We start from the raw sequence: 23,854 nt of genomic DNA, 5'->3' as shown, positions 1-23,854 counted from the left end.
GGGGGAAGAAAAATACCTTTTTGGCATAGAGCACGATTTTCTGGAATTGGCCAGTTTCTGCAAAGCACTGGATTACTTTGTTTGGTACATTCGCACGGAGATAGACGCTGAGAGCCAGGGTCGGGTCAGCAGCCTTGACCAGGTCTCCGAGCTCTTCCGAGCATTCCAGCTGCAAGAGAACTTGGCATTTCAGAACAGGGTCAAGTTCCACCTCGTTTGCCAAGAGGGGATAACAAGATGGCCTTAACCCCACAAGTGCGGCCATGTTCTCCACCCCCTCCCCGCCCGAGCCCCTACCATGGCAAGCAAGGGTTGTTCACTGCCATTTGCAGAGATGCATCGCGCCTACCTGAATCTCAAGGTTTACCTTGCTGCTGGGGAAGACAGCTCCCATAATCCCCAGCCACAGTTGCCAATAGCTAGGGATTATGGGAGTTGTAGGCCAACATGGGCTGAATTTGAGCAGCCCTGGTGTAGATAATACTGAGCCAGACAGACCAATGGTCCGACTCAGTATAGGCCCGCTTCCTGTGTTCCTAACCCATGGTCTCGTCCAAGCTAGACTACAACTCCCATTATCCTCCCACCACTGAGGCTGGGGGAGACGCAGTCGTCAGGTCCAACCTCCTCCAGCAACCCAAGGTGGGAAGCCTGGTCTAGCCCAAACAAGAAGAGCTGGGTGAAGGGAACAGCAATGTATCCCTAGCCCCACAATGATGGAGGAGAATGCTGGTCCAGTTGGCAAGAGGAACTACTTCTAGGGCCGTTGAAGCGGATCAAGGGGTAAGAACCGATTCGACGCCGCGTCGGCCCACCTTGTCTTCCTTTAGCCACTTCTCCAGAAGCTGTTTGCGGCCTTGCTGGAGGACAGGGCGGCAGAGTTCCAGGGACTCAAATTTGTTGAGCTGCCCTTGATCGAGGAGGATGCCAAAGTACTGCAGCAAGGGAGAGGCCTGGCCCGGTTGAGCAGGGACGCTCTGGAACTTCCGGATGGTGTCACTGGTGCGCAGGATTCCCTTGATGTGAAGAAGGGAGCATTTCATAGAATCTGCGTCAGGGACCGTTTCCGGGAAAGCGTTCTCCCCAGCTGCCCTTGCCTCACAAGGAAGTGCCCCCCAATACACAAACCAGCGTTCTAACACAGGTTAGGATGGACTTAAGTGAGCCAAGTTAACACACACACACAGCGCGCATTACCTTTGGGGCAGATGCTGCCACTTTGGCCGCTTCTGCGTAGTTCCCCTGTGCAAAAAGGGTATTGAATTTCCTGGCAAAGAGCTCTTCTGCTCCGGCTAGGTTGCTTCGGATAGCCATGCGCAGACCCAAGTCTGGGTTCTGGAGCACGTTCGTGGCGTAGTTGACAATGTTGTCCTCTTCGACACAGACAGAGAGCACCTACGGAGAGACAAGAGTGTTCTGGAGAACTTCCGGCGTGCTCTGAGGGCGTTGACCTACTCCGTAACATCAAGCTCGCACCAGCGAAGGGGCCAAGCTCCCCTGAAGTGTTTCCATGCAAGAGATTTGATGTCGCTCCGCATTGCGGCCTTTAGATTGTGAGGCAGCACAAGGATCTATCTTCACCACCACCACCACCACCCTGCCCTCCATGCTTTTCTGCGCATTTAAATAATTATCAGGCTTCCTCACATGACTGTTTTGAGGTGGGTAAGAGGCCAGGAGAAACGTCAACCTGTATGCAACACACAGGCACCACCTCAGCTTTGCTTCACAAAACCACCTAGCCCGATGCCCCTGGCTCCATTGCTGCGCTTGGCAGATGCAAGCCCCCCCAAGGGTGTGGCTGCCTTCCCAGCATGCTTTGCACTGCCAGCAGACTGGAAAGGCTCCATGACATCAGTGGCTGCCCTCCCATTGGCCACCAAGGAGCAGGAGGAGGCGGCTGCGGCTTTGGGATCATGGAGTGAGCTTTGCGGGCTAGTTGATGGCCACGGCTGTCTGCCGTTATGGTTTCAGGGCAGGGGAGGATGTGCTGGGTGGAAGAGGTGCGAGGAGTCTCATGACTGGAGAATCGGGTAGGAGGGCTCTCTTCTCCTCCTCCACCCTCCGTTAAAAGCTGGGTACAAAACCTGGGAGCCACCTGGGCTGGAAGAGGGAGCACGGGTTCCAATGACCATGCAGATCTGGGTAGCCCACTTTTAACGGCTGCGTGAACCAGCCTACTGGGCAGTTTGCAATGAAGAGGGATGTAGAATAGGATCTCGGTAGTCACTCTCCCCCATCCCAGCAGAGTTCCATTTCCACATTGACAACAGGGGAAGGGAAGCGACATCGACCACCACCCAAACCCCAAATCCAGGTCCTCCTCGACAGCCATTGACATCAGGCTGTAGCTGAGGGCAAGGCAAGCGGCAAAGCCCCTCCATATATCCGAGGAGGACCAGGGAACCTTCTAGACCTCCCCGCACCACCACATCTCCTCTCCCTCCCCCACACTTTTAAACTTTTGTGTGGTGTTGGTGGTGGTGGTTGTTAAGGTCGTGAGCCCTTTTGGATGATCCGTTCTAAAGATCGCAGTAAGCCGCTCTGAGCCTTCCGTGAAGATATAAATTTAACCAGTTTATAAATATTTCACGCCCCTTGCTCATCGCTACCTACAGGCACGGGGAACAAGGCTGATCCTTGTGGTCCCCCCCACCCACAAGCTAGAAGGGCAGAACAGTCACCCCTAGCACCACTAGGATCAACCCTCCAGGAAGGAGAGCCACTAAAGTAGTGCCTCAGCTCCCCCCTGGCAAGACCACCCAGAAGGATATCCGAGTAGCGAGTACTCCGTTCCCCAGACCTCTCAGGAAGAGGCTGCGGCAAAACCCACGCGCAGCTCAGAGGTCCCCTGCACCAGCCTTACCTCAGTCAATCAGTTTATGACAGCCATAGATTAAAACTAGATTAAAAGCAAAATATGCCAACAGTAATATGATACATAATAATCAGGACAAACAATCGCTCCTAAGAATTAGATCTTAAACAAGATCTTAGTCTAAGAGCAACATCAAAGAATTTCGCCACCACCTTAGTAACCTCATTATCTTGATCCTCAAGACAGACATTCAAATAAGAGGAGTCAGCTCTTCCTGGGAATTGCTCTAACAGAGGGAATAGGAGTTCTTTCCTAGTGTGAGAATAAAGGGAGCAATATGACAGCACATGAGAAACTGTTTCAGGGAGGCCTGCAGCACAAGGGCATAGGCCGAAATCCGACAACACCAGCCTTACCTGTCCTTTCTTATTCACACCGATAATCCCTGAGGTAGGTTCGTGAGGTGCCGTGACAAAGATCGTGTCTGCGCTGATGCGATTCATGTAGATGCACACTCCCGATTCCAAGTCGTACATATGGATGTATCCGTATTTTGTGATCAGATAGATGACGCCATGCTTTGCTCCGATCTACCGAGAGAAGGGCACTGTTTATTTATTTATTTTATTTATTTATTTATTATTACATTTTATATCCCACTCTTCCTCCCAGGAGCCCAGAGCGGTGTACTACATACTTGAGTTTCTCTTTCACAACAACCCTGTGAAGTAGGTTAGGCTGAGAGAGAAGTGACTGGCCCAGAGTCACCCAGCTAGTCTCGTGGCTGAATGGGGATTTGAACTCGGGTCTCCCCGGTCCTAGTCCAGCACTCTAACCACTACACCACGCTGGCTCTACACCACCACTGTTTACTACACAGACATCTTGTTGTGAGCGATTGCTCCTGCACAAGGGCATCTTTGCGCTCAGCCAATGGCCGACGGCCATTTGTTCATTACCTCTCGTTCTCCCTTTGCCCATTAATTAGGCGCTTCTGCCCTGCAGCGCGTAGTGGTGGGAGAACCTCTTTCTCCCAACTTCACATCACTTAATTCCCCTCTAATGGGGATTCCCAGATGTTGACGACTACAACTCCCACAACCCCCAAGCAAAAGCCATTGCAGCAGGGGATTCTGGGTGTTGTAGTCAGCAACGTCTGGGAATCCCTGTTAAGAGAGAATACTGCTTAATCCACACTCCCCTCCAACCAGATAGAGATCGGAAGTCTACACTCATTTTGGGAGATCTCCTGTGAAAGTTCCAAGCCCTGTTAATGCAACAAAAGGATGCTTGTCCGCCGCTTGTCAAGAAGTTCACCGAGCAGCTGCGTAGCAAGAGGAATGAGGAAATGGCTCCTTGCCCAGGAGGCAGCTCAGGGAAGACATCAGCACTTGAGAAATGCTGCATTGGGACCAAGAGGGACAGTTACTCTCCCCCCTGCTCAATGTGAGCGCCACTAAATTTGAAATGTGACCACACTTAGCCAACTCCTTAGTCACGTAGTGGCTGGATTACTTTAATGCGCTCTACATGGGGCTGCCCTTGAAGAATATCCGGAAACTGCAGCTAGTGCAAAATGCAGCAGCTAGGATTGTATCCGGAGTTGCCTGTTGAGGTCATATTACACCCACTTAAAGAGCTGCACTGGCTACCAGTTTGTCTCTGGGTCCAATCCAAGGTGCTGGTTTTGCTAGCATAGCGGTTAGAGTGTTGGACTAGGACTGGAAAGACCCAGGTTCGAATCCCCATTCAACCATCAAACTCACTGGGTGACTCTGGGCCAGTCATCTCTCTCTCAGCCTCACCTAACTCACAGGGTTGTTGTGAGGATAAAAATAACCATGCACACCGCTCTGAAGGGCAGGATATAAATGTAAAAAATAACATAAACAATAATAAATAACAGTTTGGGCCCTGGATATCTGAAGGATTGCCTGCTCCCAAGGGTTTCTGCCCATTGGACAAGATCATCAGAGAGGGCTCTGCTCCGCATGCCGAGGGTGAGAGAGGCTCGGTTGTCGAGCATGCAGGACAGGGCCTTCTCGGTCATGGCCCCCAGGCTTTGGAATGCTCTCCCGGCTGGCATCCGCTTCTCAGTCTCCTTGACAGTTTTTAGTAGAAAAGTAAAGACGTGGCTCTTCACCCAGGATCTTCAATGGAAGCATTGTTTTTACTGCCACTTTGTGTTTTATGTATTTTAGTGGGTTTTTTAAATTTGTAAACAGAGATTTTTTTATTATCTGTACCCTTGTATTTCTAATTATGCATTGTTTTAATATATTGTAAACCACTTGGAGATTTTAATGAAAATCCGTATGTAAGTTGAACACGTGGATTCTTGAGGGCACAAACAGCAAATGCACTCACAAGAACGTAAGAATATCAGAGAGGCACATTTATGCAAATATGCTTTAGCAGAACCATTTCAACACACAACTTAACATACTCCCATTCCACATCTTTCTTTCCCCACTCTGCCCTCTGTCTCCAAAGCAGAAGTCACGCTTGGCCATTTGGTGCTACCTGGGACAGACTAAGGAGAATTTTTTGGGGGGTGGGGGGGCGGCCCAGAGGGTGTGGAGGCCCTGGATTTCCGCCCAGAAGTCCAGAGGTAAGCTTGGAAAGAGAGAACCACAGAAGTGGCATCTCAACGTATACGCAACACCATGCCTGGACTCTATGCAATCTGTGACTGCGGCAGAAGTTTAAAGACTCTTCATTTGTTACCTGCATTGCTACTGGGAAATCTGTTTGAGCCTCAGGAGGGAAAAAGACATCCACGGCTTTCTTGGCAAAGGGCTGGTTTCCAGTAGCAGGCTGGCCCACTTCAATTATATGCAGCTGAGAAGACATGCACAGAATGAATGATCAATTATGAATCCAAAGGGGGGGAAGAAACACAAACTATTAAGAGGAACTCCTGATCAGAGAACTGCTTAAAACAGTGGTCTTCGCTCTCTTTGATAGTCCACTCGAACCAAAGCACTCGATTAAAAGTATAATATTTTAGGCTGCGCATCTCAAGTTAAGCTACTTAAGCTTTACTGGAGTGATAATCCAATCAAAGGAGTTAAGTATTCATTGAGATGCGGGATCACCAGGAGATGTCCCATTACAGGCTTTAGCAGATAGCCACGTTTCCAATCTTTTATACAGGCCTGCATTGCCCGACATCTCAGCGCAAGCTCTTTGTCGCAGGAAGATTTCTAGTAGCTCCACGTCGCCGGTTTACAACCTTCAGTTCTCTGAGTAAGAGCAGCTGTCTGCAGACTCGAGGGCGCAAAGATCAGCCGGAGGCCTACCTTGCCTCCTGCAGGGCTGCGCACGGCAAAGCAGAAGAGGGTGGAGGGCTTGGCGTTGCCTTCGATTTTGAACTCGGCGAAGGCGGCGGCATGGCCCTCGATGGGCTGGGAGACCTTCCTGTCCACCGAGTACAGCTGCATGGCTCCAACCACACGGTTTTGCTAGTGAAACGAGAAGTGCCACATCGGTTAAGGGTTTGGGAGCTCCATTTGTGCCAGGAGAATTCAGATTTCTCAACCCAAACCCCTTTACCCCCATACCCAGGAATGGCAGAACCACTGGTTTGTGGTGAGCAAAGAATGTTATTAGGCGAGTGAGGATCTCACTATATATACACACACAACTTAAGAGATAATTTGTTAGTTTATCTTATTAATGAAGCTTGCTTGAAATTTTCAAGCTTATCCAGGAATTGGGCCCCGATTCCTCTTAGGAAGACTGCATTTCTGGATTAATTCAAACCTTCCCAGCCCGAGTCCCCAGATGCTGTTGGACTACAACCTGCAGGAACATAGGAAGCTGCCATCTACTGAGTCAGACCTTCGGTCTATCCAGCTCAGTATTGTCTACACAGACTGGCAGCGGCTTCTCCAAGGATGCAGGCAGGAATCTCTCTCAGCCCTCTCTTGGAGGAGCCAGAGAGGAAACTGAGTCCAATTTCCAGGCTAGTTTTCTCTTACTGTCCAAGACCACGTGACAGGAAAGACTAGGGGAGGGAGAGAGGTCAGTACCAGGCCAGCTGAAGTTTGCAGGGGAGACAACTCTGCACCCCACCCCACCCAGGGTCTCACCAAGCCCACACCGTGGCCAGGAAGCAAGCTGAGGGGATGGCCTGGCTCTTGGGAGGATGGAGGAGACTACCTACCTGGCTGCACTGGCTTCTACTGTTTGCTCTGGGGCAGAGGAGTGAGTGAATGCATCTTCATGCAACCGAAGCCTTTTAAAATAGCTAGAGGACTGTGTTGGACTTCAGGGCTATTAACACGACCAAAAGCGGAGTCCTACCTACACTGTGTGCACTCCCAATTTCTGATAGTGTGTGAGCAAACTAGGTTACAGGAGATGGAGTGATTGTGTGCGAGAGAGGAGCTGTGTGTCATGGTGCTGTCCTACCCAGCTTCTCTCTCTCTCCCTCCACACAGACGAAAGATCACTCCTCTCACCCGTTTGCTCACACGCAATCAAAAGGCAGGTGTACGCACAGGTAGGAAAAGCCTCCTGCCCAGTTTGTGACTGTGCGAAGAACGCTTATGAGTGTATGGTCCACCCACTTTGTGGAGATGTTCCAGCCTGGTGGATGGGGGAGCGGGAGGTATTTTGGGAGAAGCGCACACTACCCCTTAGAGCAGGGCAGGGCAGATGTGGCCCTCCAGATGCGGTTGAACAGCAATCTCCATCAGCGCAAGTCGCAATTTGCTGTGGCTGGGGAGGATGGGAGTTGTAGTTCAACAGCACCTGGGAGGGCCATGTTTGCCTTGCCTAAGAACAGGGCTGCTCAGCTTAGGCCCTCCCGCAGATGTTGGCCTACAATCCCCACAATCCCTGGCTATTGGCCACTGTGGCTGGGGATTATGGGAGCTGTAGTTCAAAAAAAGTGGGGAGGGGCCCCTAAATTGAGCAGGCCTGCCTCGGACTCATCCCTGCTCACACCATAGAATCCCACCAGTACGAAACAGAACATATGCAGACCCCATACCACACGTCTTCTCCTAACTTACAGGATACTGAACATATAAGCGTTCCCCTTGGCTTTTTAGGACTGTGAGGCCACTTACCGGCCACCATCATGAAACGTTTGCTTTGGCTTCTGGTCACCCGATTCCGCCAGGCCACATACTACGATACGTACCTTGCACTATTCGGTACGTATCGTGCACTATTCCGCAGCATTCCTCACCTGGGCAGAGATTCCTATTAGGAGCAGCCACTTCTGGTTCTCGTCTGTCCTGTAGTTGATGATCTGGCACCCTGCAAGGCTGGCGTGCCTGTCAAACATCTTTTGGGGCAGAGACTCCCCCTCCATGCTCCAGTGATACACTGCCGTCTCGGTCACTAAGGCCACGGTGTTTACGGAGATCCACTTCCAAAAGATGACTTCCTCGGCCATGGTGTGCGCCTTCATTTTGCTTTTCATCTCAATGTTAAAGATCTGGAGTGTTTTGCCCGCTGGGATGCAAGACAGAAGAACAAGGAGAATCAGAGCTCGGTTGTGCAGAAGCTGGGCCTTGCCCTGAGACTCCTGTTTTTATGAGAGCGGTTGGATTTAGAGTAGTTTCCAAGACCACAGTTATCGAGTCAGAGGCCCGGATCATGCACGCAGTGGAACAAGGTACTAAAAGAAATAGTATCCTTTCCGATGGCAATTAGGGGATTTTAATTCTTATAAATGACCCCTCAAGAAGAAAACTAGCCTGCCAGGAAGAGGCCTGGACTAGTACTCTTCCACGCAATGCTAGATTTCTGCTTGCAGGCAGTTAACACAAGGAAGCAGTCGAAACAGATGTCAATGAGGCTCCCTAGACCAGGTACAGCCCACTCTTCCATCTCATCCTGCGACATTTATAGAGCTAGCATCAAGGACCGTCAAGTCTGGATGTGAATAGAAAACCGCTTTATCCAGAAAGCCAGCTATTTCAATGAACTTCAGATCTGACTAGCAGTATACAAAATGCCAGCTATTTGAGTCCCCAACCTTGCACAGAGCGGCTTAAAACTCTCAAGGTGGTATGGTGCACTCTAGTATTCCCAAGATAAAGCTTCTTCAGACCGAGGGAGAAGCCCGAAATGCTGCCGAGATCATATTTTGGGAACTAACAGATATGAAGTCGCAAAAGCAGGATCATGCCCCAACAGCTGATATTGCCGATACCGATATTGTTCACTACAACGCTCATAATCCCCAGATGCAAATGCCACTTAATGGTGCAGCAGGGAAACAACCTGCCTACGAGTCGACTTGACGGCACAACTTTACTTTTACTTTAGTCAACAACATCAGGGAATCCCTGTTAGAGGGAACACTGCACTCTAGCTGGCTCATGTACTGAAGAGCACCAAGGGACTTCAAGAGTTCCTTCCAGGAGATTAGATCATTTGTTATCCCACACCAACAGATTCCAGCATCAAAAAGAGGACTGAACACAAAGCAGCAGGAGTCGATACTACCGGAATCTCATCTTAGAAAAGCAGGCATCTCTTCTTTATTCAGGTGCCTTTACAACACAATCCTGAATATAGTTTTTTATATATTCTGGGGGAAGTGTTAAAAAAAAAAAACACTTTACATGTACAACAGTAGAGCGTGAAATTGCATTTTTGCATTCCCGTGCTGTGCATATGGAAAGTCTCTCGAGGAGTGCCACATTCTCCATTCTGTTCAGCGGTTACGGAAGTGCTCTCATGGTACAGAACAAAAAAAACCAAAGACACAAGATACATAGATACGTGGACAATAATGCTTTGATCACTGTGGGAATGCCACATGCAATCCAGAAATGCAATTTGTATGCACGCACACACACACACACCACACTCTTGTCACAATTCAGAGAAGCAGTACATTTCCCAGGGGCTGGCCAGATGCTCCAGGAAAAGAGGGCTTCAGGCATTCATTGTACAACACGCAGAGGGTTTAGACCGTCGCCACCACAATCAGTGAGCACGTTTCTAGAGAATTAGTAGGAGTGCTGAAGCAACATGGCAAGTTCATCTGTGGATCTGCTGGACACGCCGTACTTCCGTGCAAGGTAATCTTGCAGTTGCTATTGAATAATTGAAGTTTCACGCTTTCGCGCCCACCCGTCTCATCTTTTTCCAGGAGGCAGACACAGAATAGGGTAGTGCCAAAGTGCTACAGGGACTTTGATGGGGACAATCACCACTATTCCAGGTTACTTGCATCTCTGGAGTTCACACCACTGCTGCACAGCAGACATGCATCTTAAGTAGTTCGTCAAATTTGTTGTTAGCCCTGGACATATTAGCTTTCCTGGCCAATAGCTTGATTCACAGGGGTCCAAGATAATGTGTGAGTGGGTCCCAATTGTCAGCCACCCCACACTGTACATGCAGGAACTGTGTATCATCTGCCACCAGCAGGTGTTTATCAAGCCATCATGTTTATCATGCCAAGTGAGTGGTACATACCCCTCAGGCTTTTGAGGTTAAGATTCACAATAGACCTCCGGTTGCTAGAGGAAGCAGCGTGGACCCCTATGAACACTGCCATGGACTTTCGGGACAGGGTACCACATGTAAGATCATCAGCGACCAGCACACAAGACACCATGCTAGCAAAGGTCTCTCATAAAAGTATTGCAACTTGGTTCGTGTCAGTTAACTGTACTAAGATGGGATCGGGTAGCCATCCATGGGTACAGTCCTAACCACCAAGTCATGTTTAGCATCTCCAAAAAAGGGGAGAGAGTTTTGTTCTCCAGAGTTAAGTTGTGGCATCGAGGTCCCAATTCACTACGGGCCAAATGGCTTTTTGCAGAACTCAGTACTTTTTATGAGATCAGACCATTCCATACTATTAAACATGAAGTGTGTCGGGACACAGTAAAACTCACCATCTGTTTTTTTTAAAGACAAGAATGCAGGAAGGAAAGTACAGAGTCAGTGACAGCGAAACCATTTTAATATTCAATACTAAAGCGTTTTCACATGGACAAGGACATTTTTAGCACGATGTGCAAGAACCCGGAAGGTTATGTCCCTCCCAGGAGCGTCAAGACAAACGGCAACAGAAGCGCCACATTTCAGTTTTGCGACTTCTAGCCAAATTTGCAGGAGGACCTACAAATTTAGTAGTTGTTTGACATTGCTGCAGTCTATTTTTAGACAGTGGATTCAGAGCTAAGGTATCGCCTTGAGAGCAGGACTTGGCTGGAAAGCCACTTCAAAGTCCTGGAACTGGTGACATCCAGACATTTTCTACAGCCTTGATATCTTCTAAAAAGGTCGATCTGCTAACCTTAAATTCTATCCATGCCACTTCAGGGTGACTTGGTTTGCTTTGACAAGCGCGGTATTAAACAGACTTCCTAAACCAGCTCCTCCTCACAACTGAATTCCAACTTGTACATTATTCACTACACACCAGTCCACAGTCTTAAATGCAGAGAATCAACACATTACTGTTATTAATTGCAGCACGATATTCCTCCAAGGCGATGGGCAGATCATAAGCTTACCTTTCAGAGCAATTACTTTCGACGCCGGATTCATTATGGCGCTTTCGGCAGAGATGGGACGCCTGATCGGAGTGGTCGCATCGCTCATGTCTATGATCACCACCTGAGCTTGCTCGCCGACTTTTTCTCGGATGCAGATGAATTTGTCAGATTCCATGGTTAAGGTACTGAATCCTATGTTGGCTGGGTTAATTCCAAGGTTTTGGAGCTAGAGAGAAAACAAAGACAGTACTTGAAGCTTGCTCTTCTTAGCCTGACTTGCCTATATAAGAGAGAATTCACCCTATTAATATATCCCATCACCAAGCAGTTGGGCAGGATAGTCCGGTAGTATTCTTGAAAGATCGGCACTTCCAACCTTAACTTGACTCCACCGTTAACTCAAATATGTTTGTTTCCTACCTTCTTCCATCATGGAATCAAGGCACCCACCCACCCCAAAGCACTGAGGAGAACAGGACCTGCTCAGTTTCACCAAGGTACCTGCATCTTGTAGCTTCAAACCATTCTCCCAGTACAGAACTATTCAGAGCACTCCCTCTGTCCTGCAGCTATCCCACCATGCTAAAGATCAAGGAAGCAGACTAAACTATTTTAGAGCCTCAGGTCACCACTGGCAGACAAAGAACTTGGTTGTGTTTACATGCACGGTAGGGTCTCGCCCTGCTATCTTGGAGTTTGCTTCAGTTTACAAGCATGAGACAGCAACAAATGCGCAGAGCAGAACCATGCAACACGACGATTCGAGTACTGTCAAAAATCCTGGAAGACATGCAAATTGTTATGTGGTTCCTAGAGCAATCGTTTGGCTCTAGGACTCCATCCAACTCCAAGGTTGAATTGCTGACCCCGCTCCATTGTCGAGAGAGAACAGATCAGTCCAATGAGTTCCTGTCCAGCACAGCAGTAGGGAAACTGAAGCAAGTCTATACCAGTTGCAAAGAGAATGCTACTGCCCAGTTATTCAAGTGCAATGACTCTCAGTATTCTTATTTTAGCAGCCGATTAAATGAAGGCAATGAGGTGGGGGGGGGGTTTGGGGGGGGAGAACTGGAATAAAGTAAAAATTCCTTCAGCAACCTTATGGGCATGTTTTAGAAAGCTGTTCCCAAGCACTGGGCTGCAAGGATTCACCAGCCCTGGAGCCTATCAAAGAGCAACCAAGAATTCCACCATCATTAAGCTACCTATTTGGAAAATAAAAGATTATCCGGCAAACATGCATTCAGTTGAGAGGTACTGTAAGTACTGTATTAACCGCTCAACCCTGAAGCACCTTGGCAAGGACTATACTTCCCAGTGCTTTCCGCCCTCTTTAGAAAGTGCACTGTCTTTTAAAGGGCCCTCCCAACCAGTGCTTCTTCTAAGAGGCATTCCCAGTTGGGGATTCTGGGAGTTGTAGTCAACAACATCTGGAAATCCCTGTTAGAGGCAACACTGCAGGGGTTGCCTGAGTGGGGCCCACAAGATCCCTCCAACTCTAGAATTCTGAATGGGCCACCACCAGATGCAGCAGGAGAAGAGGGAGCAGGAACATCACCAGCAAGAAGCAGCAAATTGGAACTCGCCATATTTCTGCCCCATTCCGTTACGTCATGCTCCATTCCTCCATCAACAGGCACTGTTCATTGCAGTTGGATGCTGTTCGCAGAAGGCATGGTGGCCAGGCTGCCCAACAGGCATAAAAGCCAACTAGCCAGATGTTATATTCCAGTCTACCATTCACAAGAGCAATATTCCACCCAGTGTACCATCTAGCCCAGGAGTTCTGAAAACCTGGGTGCCCAGATGTTGTTGGACCGACAGATCAACCAGCGTACGAGTACGTAAAGGTTTAAGCCACTCTTAAAACTACAAAAGTTTTGATTGCCTGTTATGCAACATGCTTATAATTTGAGGGCTCTTCTCAGTCATAGGAAGCTGCCTTCTACCGAGTCAGACCATTGGTCCATCTAGCTGAGGATTGTCAACCCAGACTGGCAGCAGCTTCTCCAAGGATGCAGGCAGGAACCTCTCTCAGCCCTTTCTTGGAGATGCTGCCAGGGAGGGAACTTGGAACGTTCTGCATGAAAGAAGGTTCTCTGTTGCTCTCTGCTTGTGGCGCAGCTTCTGCTCAAAGCTTCTACTCAGTTCTGGAGGCCCATCCACCAAGTCAACATTCCCATTGTTTCATCTTTAAACCTACGAAGACCAGGACTGTGGGAAGCCAACAATAGCACCTGCTCAGAGAAAACAACACCAGATCCTTTCATGCCTTTTCCAGGACTTCAGAGTCTTAGTGATCAATCTTTGTGTCACGCAGCCGAGAGAGGGAGAAAATGCATGGCAGAATCATGAGCAGAAGAGATCTAGAGTCTATTTTGAGAGAGATGGAAAACTGGAGCCTGGAAAAACTATGAGAACCAACGCACATTCAAAAGCCATCGATAAAATATGCTGGGCATCTCTCTTTACAGCCCTTCCCCATCTCTATTTAAGGAAGCTTTTACCCTTAGTTAAGCCAGCTCCATTAGCATTACCCAACAAATAAAAAGAGTTAATGTAATCCCAGGGAAAACAGAGACTACTGCAATAGTCATGCTCATGCTAGAGCTTTAATGTCAGCAGGACAAATCTCTTTAAAATTATAGGAAGGTGCCTCATACAGAGTCAGACCTTTGATCCATATATCTCAGTCATCTATACCAGGAATTCTCAACACTGGGTCCCCAGATGTTGTTGGACTTCAACTCCCATAATACCCAACCAAAGACACCTGGGGCTGGGGATAATGGGAGCTGAAGTCCAATAACATCTGGGGACCCAACACTGAGAATCCCTGGTCTATACTGACTGGCAGAGACTCTCCACGGTTTCAGGCAGGAGCTTTTCCCAACCAGATCTGAAGAAGCCAGGGAGTGAACCCAAGGCCTTCTGTAGGCACACAAGCCAATGCTCTCCCACTGTGCTATGGCCCCATCCCCTCAAGGAAATAACTTGCAGTGCTCAAATGTAGTCACCCATCCAAATGCAAACCAAGGCAGATCCTGCTTAGCAAAGGGGACAGTGCACGCTCACTACCACAAGACCAGCTCTCTTCCCATGATCACCCAGCTCACAAGGAAATCAGGATCTAATGTAAACCTCTTAAAATCAGGCGTATGGTTTGATTCTGGGGGTCCAGGAAGGGGCAAGCTACCACAGGGTGACCTTGTCTTATTTTATGCCTAGGAACTACCTGATCTCTGCAGTTACGCTCCAATTTAAGATGACCAGAGAACAAGGACACTTATCTTTCATCTCATGGAGAACACAGATATTCTCAATAACTACTGTTAGCATTTCCTTTTGGCAGAGATTACTTTGTTATTCATGGGGCAGGGCTCAGCAGAACGGTCACATTACTAGCCGCTGTAACAAATACATGATTCTACATGGGACATTTATTCTTTATTCGATGTATATACCGCCCTTCCTGAAGTGGCTCAGGGCAGTTTACATTGAAATTTTAAAAAAAACAAAAAAAACTTACAGCAAATTTAAATATTCTCATTAAGAGCCAGGCTAAAAAACAAAAGATAGGTCTTTAGATTACACTTTACTAATTGGGTGTCTGGGTCAAATCTACCCAAAATAGGCCACCTGGGTGGGTTGATTTGGGCACGACACCAGCTGTTAAGAAAAAAGTACTTGCCTTTGGCACTATAAGAACACAGCAGGAAGACACTGATTGGTTTGTCAGGTGCATGTCAGTTTCACAGTCTATGCAATGTGAAACTGACCTCAACACCATGGAGTAATTTACAAAGGAGCTGAGGTCATGAAGCACCACAGGGCAACTGACCTAATTAAGGTTGAGGCATACATGGAGTTGGAGAAGATGGAAGTCAGAAGATCTATTTTTATTTTTATTTTATTGTTTGGCACTACTTCTCCAGGTCTTTTTGACTCCACTATTCAGATGAGGGTTAACAAGCTCTTTCTGGAAGTTACTTGTGAAAACTGTTGGTAGAACATCTGAGTTTAGTGCGCTGGTTCAAAAGCTAGATTCAGTTACCCTTTTTCCAAGACAGAAGAGTTGTCCATGGAAGAGGCACCTTGTAACACAAAGGTTGGTTGGTCCTTCCCTGCCCCTCTCCACCCCCCACCACAAACGCACCCTCTATTTTAAGCCCGGCTAGTGACCATAGAGAGTATTTCCTGGTTTTGTATATAGCTTGTACCATTTACGTTTCTAATATGCATGTCCGTGTCTACACAACTGCCAGTATAACATATATTCATGCTACACTAATACAGTGGTTCACAGTGAATTGTAAACCTTCTGAAAAATGTTACTTCTGGATTTCATTTGCAGAGATTAAGCCTCCGATTAGCTGACTTGTGTTGGCTTAGGATACTGGGGGTACTAAGCAGCTTGAAGTCCACCTTCTGTGAGAGATAGCAAAGTTGCCAGTTTGGCTGGATTAAAACCTCACATGAGAGATAACTGGGGAAAGGTCTTGGGACATACAAACTGAATAAGGAATCTGAAAGACAGTGCCTAATCCAGTCAGAAGACTTGGTTTACATTTTGGAGATAACCAGGGAATGGATTCTTCCTTCAAAGTGATCTGTATGAGGATATGTAGTAATTGCCTGTGACTAATACTTCTCTTGAAGTCATGTCTGTGCCTTAACGTAGCTAGAACACAAGCGTTGGCAAGCGTTGGCAAGTGTTAGCAATCAGTAGATTCCTAGTCAAGCTTGCCCCCTTTCCTTAAAAAGACATTCCTACCATAATATTAGAGTGTCATTACAGTGGCTGCTGCCCATGCACCACAAGCTGAAACTCTATAGGACTGAGTTTCCAATACAAGCACAGTAGAAGAGGAACTTGCAGACAGCAGAAATAAGGAGTTTAAAAACCATACCCTCGAGGGGTACATAAATTCCGCTTAAAGTAACAAAACCAGGCAATTCACATCTTGAAATGGATGCTGCGGATATAAGAGGGGAGGTGCAAAAGCATACGAATTTGCCAAGTCCATTTCCTGTCCTCCCATTCATTTAGTGAATTCCTTTAATTCCTGACAGGGTCTGCCTTGGCTCAAGCCAACATGTCCCCGACAGTACCCAGTCTATAGCCACCTTTCCCCTATCAGAGCTCTTGAATTAAGTTACAGTCTACAGTATCTGCAGCAGTGGCTTATTATTTGAAACAGAGTGGTTTCCATAAAGCAGTCCATCCTCCCACAAATGTACAGATGGGGCCTTAACTCAGCGGAAGAGCATCTGCTTTGCAGGCAGAAGGGACCCAGGTTCAATCCTTGGCATCTCTAGGTAGGGCTGGAAAAGACAGAGACCCCCCCTGGGAAAGACAGAGACCCCGCCAGCCAGTGTTAGTACTAAGCTCGAGAGACTAACAGTCTGACTCTGTATAGGGCAGCTTCATAGGAACATAGGAAGCTGCCCTATACTGAGTCAGACCATTGGTCTATCTAGCTCAGTATTGTCTTTACAGACTGACAGCAGCTTCTCCAAGGTTGCAGGCAGGAATCTCTCTCAGCCCTGTCTTGGAGATGCTGCCAGGGAGGGAACTTGGAACCTCAGATGCTCTTCTCACAGCGGCTCCATCCCCTGAGGGGAATCTCTTCCAGTGCTCACACTTCTAGTCTCCCATTCATATGCAACCAGGGCAGACGCTGCTTAGCTAAAGGGACAAGTCATGCTTGCTACCTCAAGACCAGCTCTCCTATATAGTAATTGCAGGAGGGGGACCAATTCTGGCTACAGGCAGCAGCAGCAGCAAAAGGGGGAAGACCAAGAGATCTTTCAATTTGTCCCAGAGTCAACAAATCCTGCTCAAGCGCCATGTGCAATGATGCTCCCCCAAAACAAAAGCCTCTCCCATCCCCAGTCCAGCGACAGACACAGTTCCCCTAGGGGTAGTCGTGTCTGTCCGTAGCCGCAAGAGCAAAAGAACCTTGTGGCACCTTAAAGGCTTGCGAGAAGCCATCAGCTCCGACAAATTCATCAGTCCCAGGTACCACAAGACTTTGCCTGCGCCACCTGAAACCGACACAGTGATTGTATGGGGGGAAAGCAGGCGACAGGGCTGTGTGAGCCTGCAGGCCTCCTCGTAGTGATAGCAATATATCCTCCTCTGCACCCCGTTATTCTTTTAGAGTGCGGTGCTCCAGGCAAACAGCTCAGAGTCCGCCTCCCTGCTCCACCAAAAAGAAGAGAGAGAAAACAGGGAGGAGAGTCAGTCATTGAGGCGGCCGGTGACTCTGCAAATATACCGCAAAGCCGACAACCACAGCTAGGGAGCCACACGGAGATGCAGAGAGAGAGAGAGAGAGAGAAATCCGCTCCCCATCAGGTGCACCAGGAGTCCCTGAGATGTCCCGTCCCCCCCAAGCTACAAAGGGAAAGCAGGCTTTTGTCCGGTGGGTGGGTGGGGGAGAGGAGGGAATCATTCTGGAGCAATTTTTATTTAAAACACTAAAAGAGAGAGAGAGAGACACCAAGCCCAAGAAGAGCCCCTTCCCCGCCAAGCAGAATGAGAAGCCCGGCCAGAAGGCCGGCCTGCCTGCCTGGGGAGGAGAAAGGCTAGAGGCAAGTAGGCACAGGCCCCCAGAAGCACCTCTAGATCAAGGGGGAGCCCCCTCCCCACATATATACACACACACACACAGAGAGAGAGAGAGAAGGGCTCCTGCCCTCCCTCCCCCCCACAATTGGTTCTCCCCCTCCTTTAGTGGGGGCTCTCCCCCTCCTCCCTCCCCCACACTCCAGCTCACCCCCCCATGGTGAAGCCCCCTCCCCACACATAGGGGCCCATTCCCCTCTCCATAATGGGTTCTTCCCCCTCCTTCAGTGGGGTTCTTCCTCTCCCTCCCCCCACTCCACCCCCCCCATGTGGGGAAGCCCCCTCCCCACACTAGGCCGCAGTCCCTCCCCCCCCACAGCCCTGGAATGGGGCAGGAGACATGGAGGAAGGAGAAGGGGGGGCAGAAAGAGGAGGGAGAGGAGAAGGGGGGCAGCCCCCTCCCCACGCCCCCCCCATATTGAAGCCCCCCCCCCAAGCAGCAGCTCACCTGGAAGTGCTCCTGGAACCTGATGGGGAGTATCTGAGCCATGGCTGGGGAGGGGCAGGCAGGGCAGCCCTCGCGGGGAGGGGGCCCCCAAAAGGAGAAAGAGGGGGTGTGTGGGGCGGGAGAGGGGGGGCGGTCTGGCAGCAGAGAAGCAGCCGCTGCGGTGCCCTGCACGCGCGCAAGGGGAGGGGGGCGGCAGGCAAGAGGCAGGGCGAGGGCGGCACTGCGCAGGCGCGGAGCTCCCCCTTGGCAGGCTTCTCCTCCCTCCGCCCCGGCTCCCTTTTTCTGTCTCCCGGCCGGACCCCATCACCCAGTCCGCGGGATCACTCCGCCCTCCGGAGGCCGAAGGGGTCTTCGAGAGAGAAAATAGTCCCACCCACCCCCGCTCCTCCGTCCCGGGGGTCCCTACCACGCCGCCGCCCCGCCCAGGCCCCCCTCTGGAGCGCGCGCACACACGGGGCCACCCCCTCGCGGCTTTCCACCCCAGGGGCGTGAGGAGGGCGCCACTTCTTTGGTTCGGGAGGTCTGCAAGAGCAGATGCAGGCGGAGGAGGAGGAGGAGATCCTTCCGCCAAAGGAGCCGAGGGCTGCTCCGTCCTCATTCCAAAGCGGGGTCACGTGGTGGCGGCTTTGAGGGGCTGCCCAGGGCCCCCCTCCTCCCCACAGGATGTCCTCCACCGTCCCCATGGAGGCTCCCCTTCAGCATGGGAGGGAAGTTGCCTTAGCTGCTCTTTTGGGATCCATCCATGAGAAAGTGCCCATCAGCAGCGCCTCCCCAAGCCCTCTGCTTAAAAATGCACTCGTACAAACTCCTCGGGGCAGAGACCTGCCCCCTTTTTTTTGCCCGTGCTGTCAAGGGAAGCCTCGGCGCTGCCAGAGGGTTGCCGACCCTTCAAAACTGGCCTGGAGCTTCCAAGTATGGCACACCTGGGAGAGCTGGTATAGGGAAGAGAGCTAATTTTGTGGTAGCAAAATGTGTTTTTGCAAACTCCTCAGGGCAGAGACATGCCTTTTTTGCCCGTGCTGCTAAGGAAAGCCTTGGTGCTGCCATAGGGTGGCCAACCCTTCAAAACTGGCCTGGAGCTTCTGGAGAAAGCTGGTCTTGTGATAGCAAAATGTATTTTTGCAAACTCCTCGGGGCAGAGACCTGCCTTTTTTGCCCGTGCCGCAAGGGAAAAACCTTGGTGCTGCCATAGGGTTGCCAAACCTTCAAGACTGGTCTGGGGCTTCTGGGGACGAGAGCTGGTCTTGTGGCAGCAAGCATGCCTTGCCCCCTTTGCTAAGCAGGCTCCATCCTGGTTTGCATTTGAATGGGAGACTATATGTGTGAGCCCTGGAAGATATATGGGGCCACTCTGGGAAGAGTAGAAGGTTCCAAGTTCCCTCCCTGGCTTCTCCAGAGTGTGTCTCTCTTAATCCTCTTAGCCCTCTCATCAGCTTTTGACACTCCAGCCTTCAGATTCTGTCGCACCATCTGGCTGCAGTGACGGGTCACGACGCGGATTCTGGATTCAAAGACTGGACATCATACAAAAGCACATGAAGACACCTTGGGCCCATTCTCGTGACCAAAAACTGGGAGCAGGAAGGAACATCCAAAGGAGGAGAGCTGGCCTTGTGGTAGCAAGCTGGACTTGTCCCCTTAGCTAAACAGGGTCCACCCTGGTTGCATATGAATGGGAGACCAGAAGTGTGAGCACTGGAAGAGATTCCCCCTCAGGGGATGGAGCCGCTCTGGGAAGAGCAGAAGGTTCCAAGTCCCTTCCCTGGCAGCATCTCCAAAATAGGACTGGGAGAGATTCCTGCCTGCAGCCTTGGAGAAGCCGCTGCCAGTCTGTGAAGTCAGCACTAAGCTCACTAGACCAATGGTCTGACTCCGTGTATGGCAGGTCCCTATGTTCCAACCAGGCTCCTGTGTGTACTACCAAGAATCGATTGTGTGTTGCCTTGACATACAGGTGAAACTTGAAAAATTAGAATATCGTGCAAAAGTCCATTAATTTCAGTAATGCAAATTAAAAGGTGAAACTGATATATGAGATAGACGCATTACATGCAAAGCGAGATAAGTCAAGCCTTAATTTGTTATAATTGTGATGATTATGGCGTACAGCTCATGAGAACCCCAAATCCACAATCCCAGAAAATTAGAATATTGTGAAAAGGTTCAACAGTCTAGGCTCCAGGTGTCCCACTCCAATCAGCTAATCAATCCATAACACCTGCCAAGGGTTCCTGAGCCTTTCAATGGTCTCTCAGTCTGGTTCATTAGGAATCACAATCATGGGAAAGACTGCTGACTTGACAGTTGTGCAGAAAACCATCATTGACACCCTCCATAAGGAGGGAAAGCCTCAAAAGGTAATTGCAAAAGAAGTTGGATGTTCCCAAAGTGCTGTATCAAAGCACATCAATAGAAAGTTATGTGGAAGGGAAAAGTGTGGAAGAAAAAGGTGCACAAGCAGCAGGGATGACCGCAGCCTGGAGAGGATTGTCAGGAAAAGGCCATTCAAAAGTGTTGGGGACTTTCACAAGGAGTGGACTGAGGCTGGAGTTAGTGCATCAAGAGCCACCACACACAGACGGATCCTGGACATGGGCTTCAAATGTCGTATTCCTCTTGTCAAGCCGCTCCTGAACAACAAACAACGTCAGAAGCGTCTTCCCTGGGCTCAAGAAAAAAAGAACTGGTCTGTTGCTCAGTGGTCCAAAGTCCTCTTTTCTGATGAGAGCAACTTTGGCATCTCATTTGGAAACCAAGGACCCAGAGTCTGGAGGAAGAATGGAGAGGCACACAATGCAAGATGCTTGAAGTCCAGTGTGAAGTTTCCACAGCCTGTGTTGATTTGGGGAGCCATGTCATCTGCTGGTGTTGGTCCACTGGGCTTCATTAAGTCCAGGGTCAACGCAGCCATCTATCAGGAGATTTTGGAGCACTTCATGCTTCCTTCCGCAGACGAGCTGTATGGGGATGCTGACTTCATTTTCCAGCAGGACTTGGCACCTGCCCACACTGCCAAAAGTACCAAAACCTGGTTCCATGACCATGGGATTACTGTGCTTGATTGGCCAGCAAACTCGCCTGACCTGAACCCCATAAAGAATCTATGGGGCATTGCCAAGAGAAGGATGAGAGACATGAGACCAAACAATGCAGAAGAGCTGAAGGCCGCTATTGCAGCATCCTGGTCTTCCATAACACCTCAGCAGTGCCACAGGCTGATAGCATCCATGCTACGCCGCATTGAGGCAGTAATTGCTGCAAAAGGGGCCCAAACCAAGTACTGAATACATATGCATGCTTATACTTTTCAGAGGTCCAATATTGTTCTATTTACAATCCTTGTTTTATTGGTTTCATGTAATATTCTAATTTTCTGGGATTGTGGATTTGGGGTTCTCATGAGCTGTACGCCATGATCATCACAATTATAACAAATTAAGGCTTGACTTATCTCGCTTTGCATGTAATGCGTCTATCTCATATATCAGTTTCACCTTTTAATTTGCATTACTGAAATTAATGAACTTTTGCACGATATTCTAATTTTTAGAGTTTCACCTGTATATCTGCGTAAACTGCTTTGGGAACTTTTGTTGAAAAGCGGCATATAAATACTGTATTGTTATTATTACTAGGAACATAGGAAGCTGCCATATACTGAGTCAGACCATTGGTCTATCTAGCTCGGTATTGTCATCGCAGACTGGCAGCGGCTTCTCCAAGGTTGCAGGCAGGAGTCTCTCTCAGCCCTGTCTTGGAGATGCTGCCAGGGAGGGAACTTGGAACCTAGATGCTCTTCCCAGAGTGGCTCCATCCCCGGAGGAGAATATCTTGCCATGGTCACACTTCTAGTCTCCCATTCAGATGCAACCAGGGTGGACCCTGCTTAGCTAAGGGGACAAGTCGTGCTGGCTGCCACAAGACCAGCTCTCCTCTCCTAGCTGGGCTGGGCATAGAGCACCTGCATCTCTAGTTCTCTCTCCTCCTTCCCGCCCGCCCACCCGCCCTGCCTCCCTCCATCGTCACCATTGCCATCGTTTTCCTGCCCTCCTGTCCACCGCCGCCATTTTCTTCCCCTGCCTGCCGCTGTTTTCTCCACCACCACCACCCCACCATCTTTCCCATTTCACCTGCCTGCGGTGCCACTTTCCTCTCCCCCACCCCCCCGTTGGAAACTCCATTGGGGAGTTTCCTCTCTCCTCTCGCTCGCGAACTCTCGCAAGAGCTACCACACATGGGATTAACAATGGGTACAAGCCACCTAAGGGCGCAGCAGGGAAATGATTTGATAATCAAGCCAGAGGTTCCCAATTCGAATCCCTGCTGGTATGTTCCCCCAGACTATGGGAAACACCTCTATCGGGCAGCAGCGATACAGGAAGATGCTGAAAGGCATCATCTCATACTGTGCGGGAGGAGGCAATGGTCAACCCCTCCTGTATTCTACCAAAGACAACCACAGGGCTCTGTGGGCGCCAGGAGTCGACACCGACTCGACAGCACACTTTACCTTTACGTCTTAGAGAAATATATTGGTAGATTATTATCTAGGAAGGACGGCACAGGATATCCTTTTCCTCCACCCTATATAATGCTGGCTACATGATGTCAGCTAGCCAGCACTGACAGACCCAGAACGTAGCTAATACGGGGAACGAGCTATCACTGAGCGGATGGGTTCCATGGGAGGAGAGCTGGTCTTGTGGTAGGAAGCACGGCTGGCCCCCTTTGCGAAGCAGGGTCTGCCCTGGTTTGCATTTGGATGGGAGGCTACATGTGTGAGCACTGCCAGATATTCCCCTTACGGGATGGGGCTTATCTCAGTGGAAGAGCAGCTGCCTGCTTGCGTGTAGAAGAATCCAGGTTCCCTCCCTGGCAGCATCTCCAGAGAAGGCTGAGAAAGACTCCTGCCTGCAACCTCGGAGAAGCTGCTGCCAGTCTGGGTAGACAATCCTGAGCTAGATGGGCCAAGGGTCTGACTCGGCATATGGCAGCTTCCGATGTCCCTGACATGAGCCACTCACTAACAGGGGCCGCTTATCCGCTGTCTCTCCCAGCTCCCCTGGACCGCTTTCCCTCGCCTCCCCGCTTGTCCGCCGCTGCCGTTCCTAAGCCTCCAGGCTCTACGCCAGCTGGCTTCGGTTAGCCCGGTCCCTGTGCGATATAAAGACGTCACCGCCACAGCCGCCTCAGCGTGGCCCCACTGGGCGGCCTGTGTCCTCTGCACATGGTCACCCAGTGCAAGACACATACACACACCCCCGCAGCGGAGAACATCTTGCTGCTCCAATAACCTGCCACCTGAGATGACTGTGTCACTTCCCCTCCTGGAAAGAATGTGTGATTTTAATGGGGGGGGGAAGTGAGGAGGGGCCCACGATTTAGTGCTCCGACTGCTTCCAGCAGCAAAGCATCGTGGGGTGGGTGGGGGTGGCCCGGGACTGATGCCATGTGTCTGCTGATAAGAATAGTGCGCA

General features: G+C 49.9%; 1 protein-coding gene across 2 annotated transcripts in view; it reads right to left on the bottom strand.

Moving 5' to 3' along the window:
- CLTCL1 (clathrin heavy chain like 1) overlaps positions 1-18,638 on the bottom strand; it is a 46,006-nt gene extending 27,368 nt beyond the window's left edge. For both annotated transcript variants that reach the window (XM_053279769.1, XM_053279770.1), the window contains exons 1-9: positions 18,378-18,638; positions 11,317-11,524; positions 8,019-8,287; positions 6,121-6,282; positions 5,546-5,659; positions 3,235-3,408; positions 1,198-1,395; positions 816-1,016; positions 17-169 (exon numbers count right to left, since the gene is read on the bottom strand). In XM_053279769.1, coding sequence (XP_053135744.1) covers positions 17-169; positions 816-1,016; positions 1,198-1,395; positions 3,235-3,408; positions 5,546-5,659; positions 6,121-6,282; positions 8,019-8,287; positions 11,317-11,524; positions 18,378-18,419 — 1,521 coding nt within the window. In that variant the 5' untranslated portion in view covers positions 18,420-18,638. The remainder of the gene's footprint in view (positions 1-16; positions 170-815; positions 1,017-1,197; positions 1,396-3,234; positions 3,409-5,545; positions 5,660-6,120; positions 6,283-8,018; positions 8,288-11,316; positions 11,525-18,377) is intronic.
- Positions 18,639-23,854: the final 5,216 nt, after the last annotated feature.

The sequence above is a fragment of the Hemicordylus capensis genome, chromosome 15 (assembly GCF_027244095.1).
Source record: "Hemicordylus capensis ecotype Gifberg chromosome 15, rHemCap1.1.pri, whole genome shotgun sequence".
In the NCBI taxonomy this organism is placed as follows: Eukaryota; Metazoa; Chordata; class Lepidosauria; order Squamata; family Cordylidae; genus Hemicordylus; species Hemicordylus capensis.
This window is presented reverse-complemented; position numbering and strand designations above follow the sequence as displayed.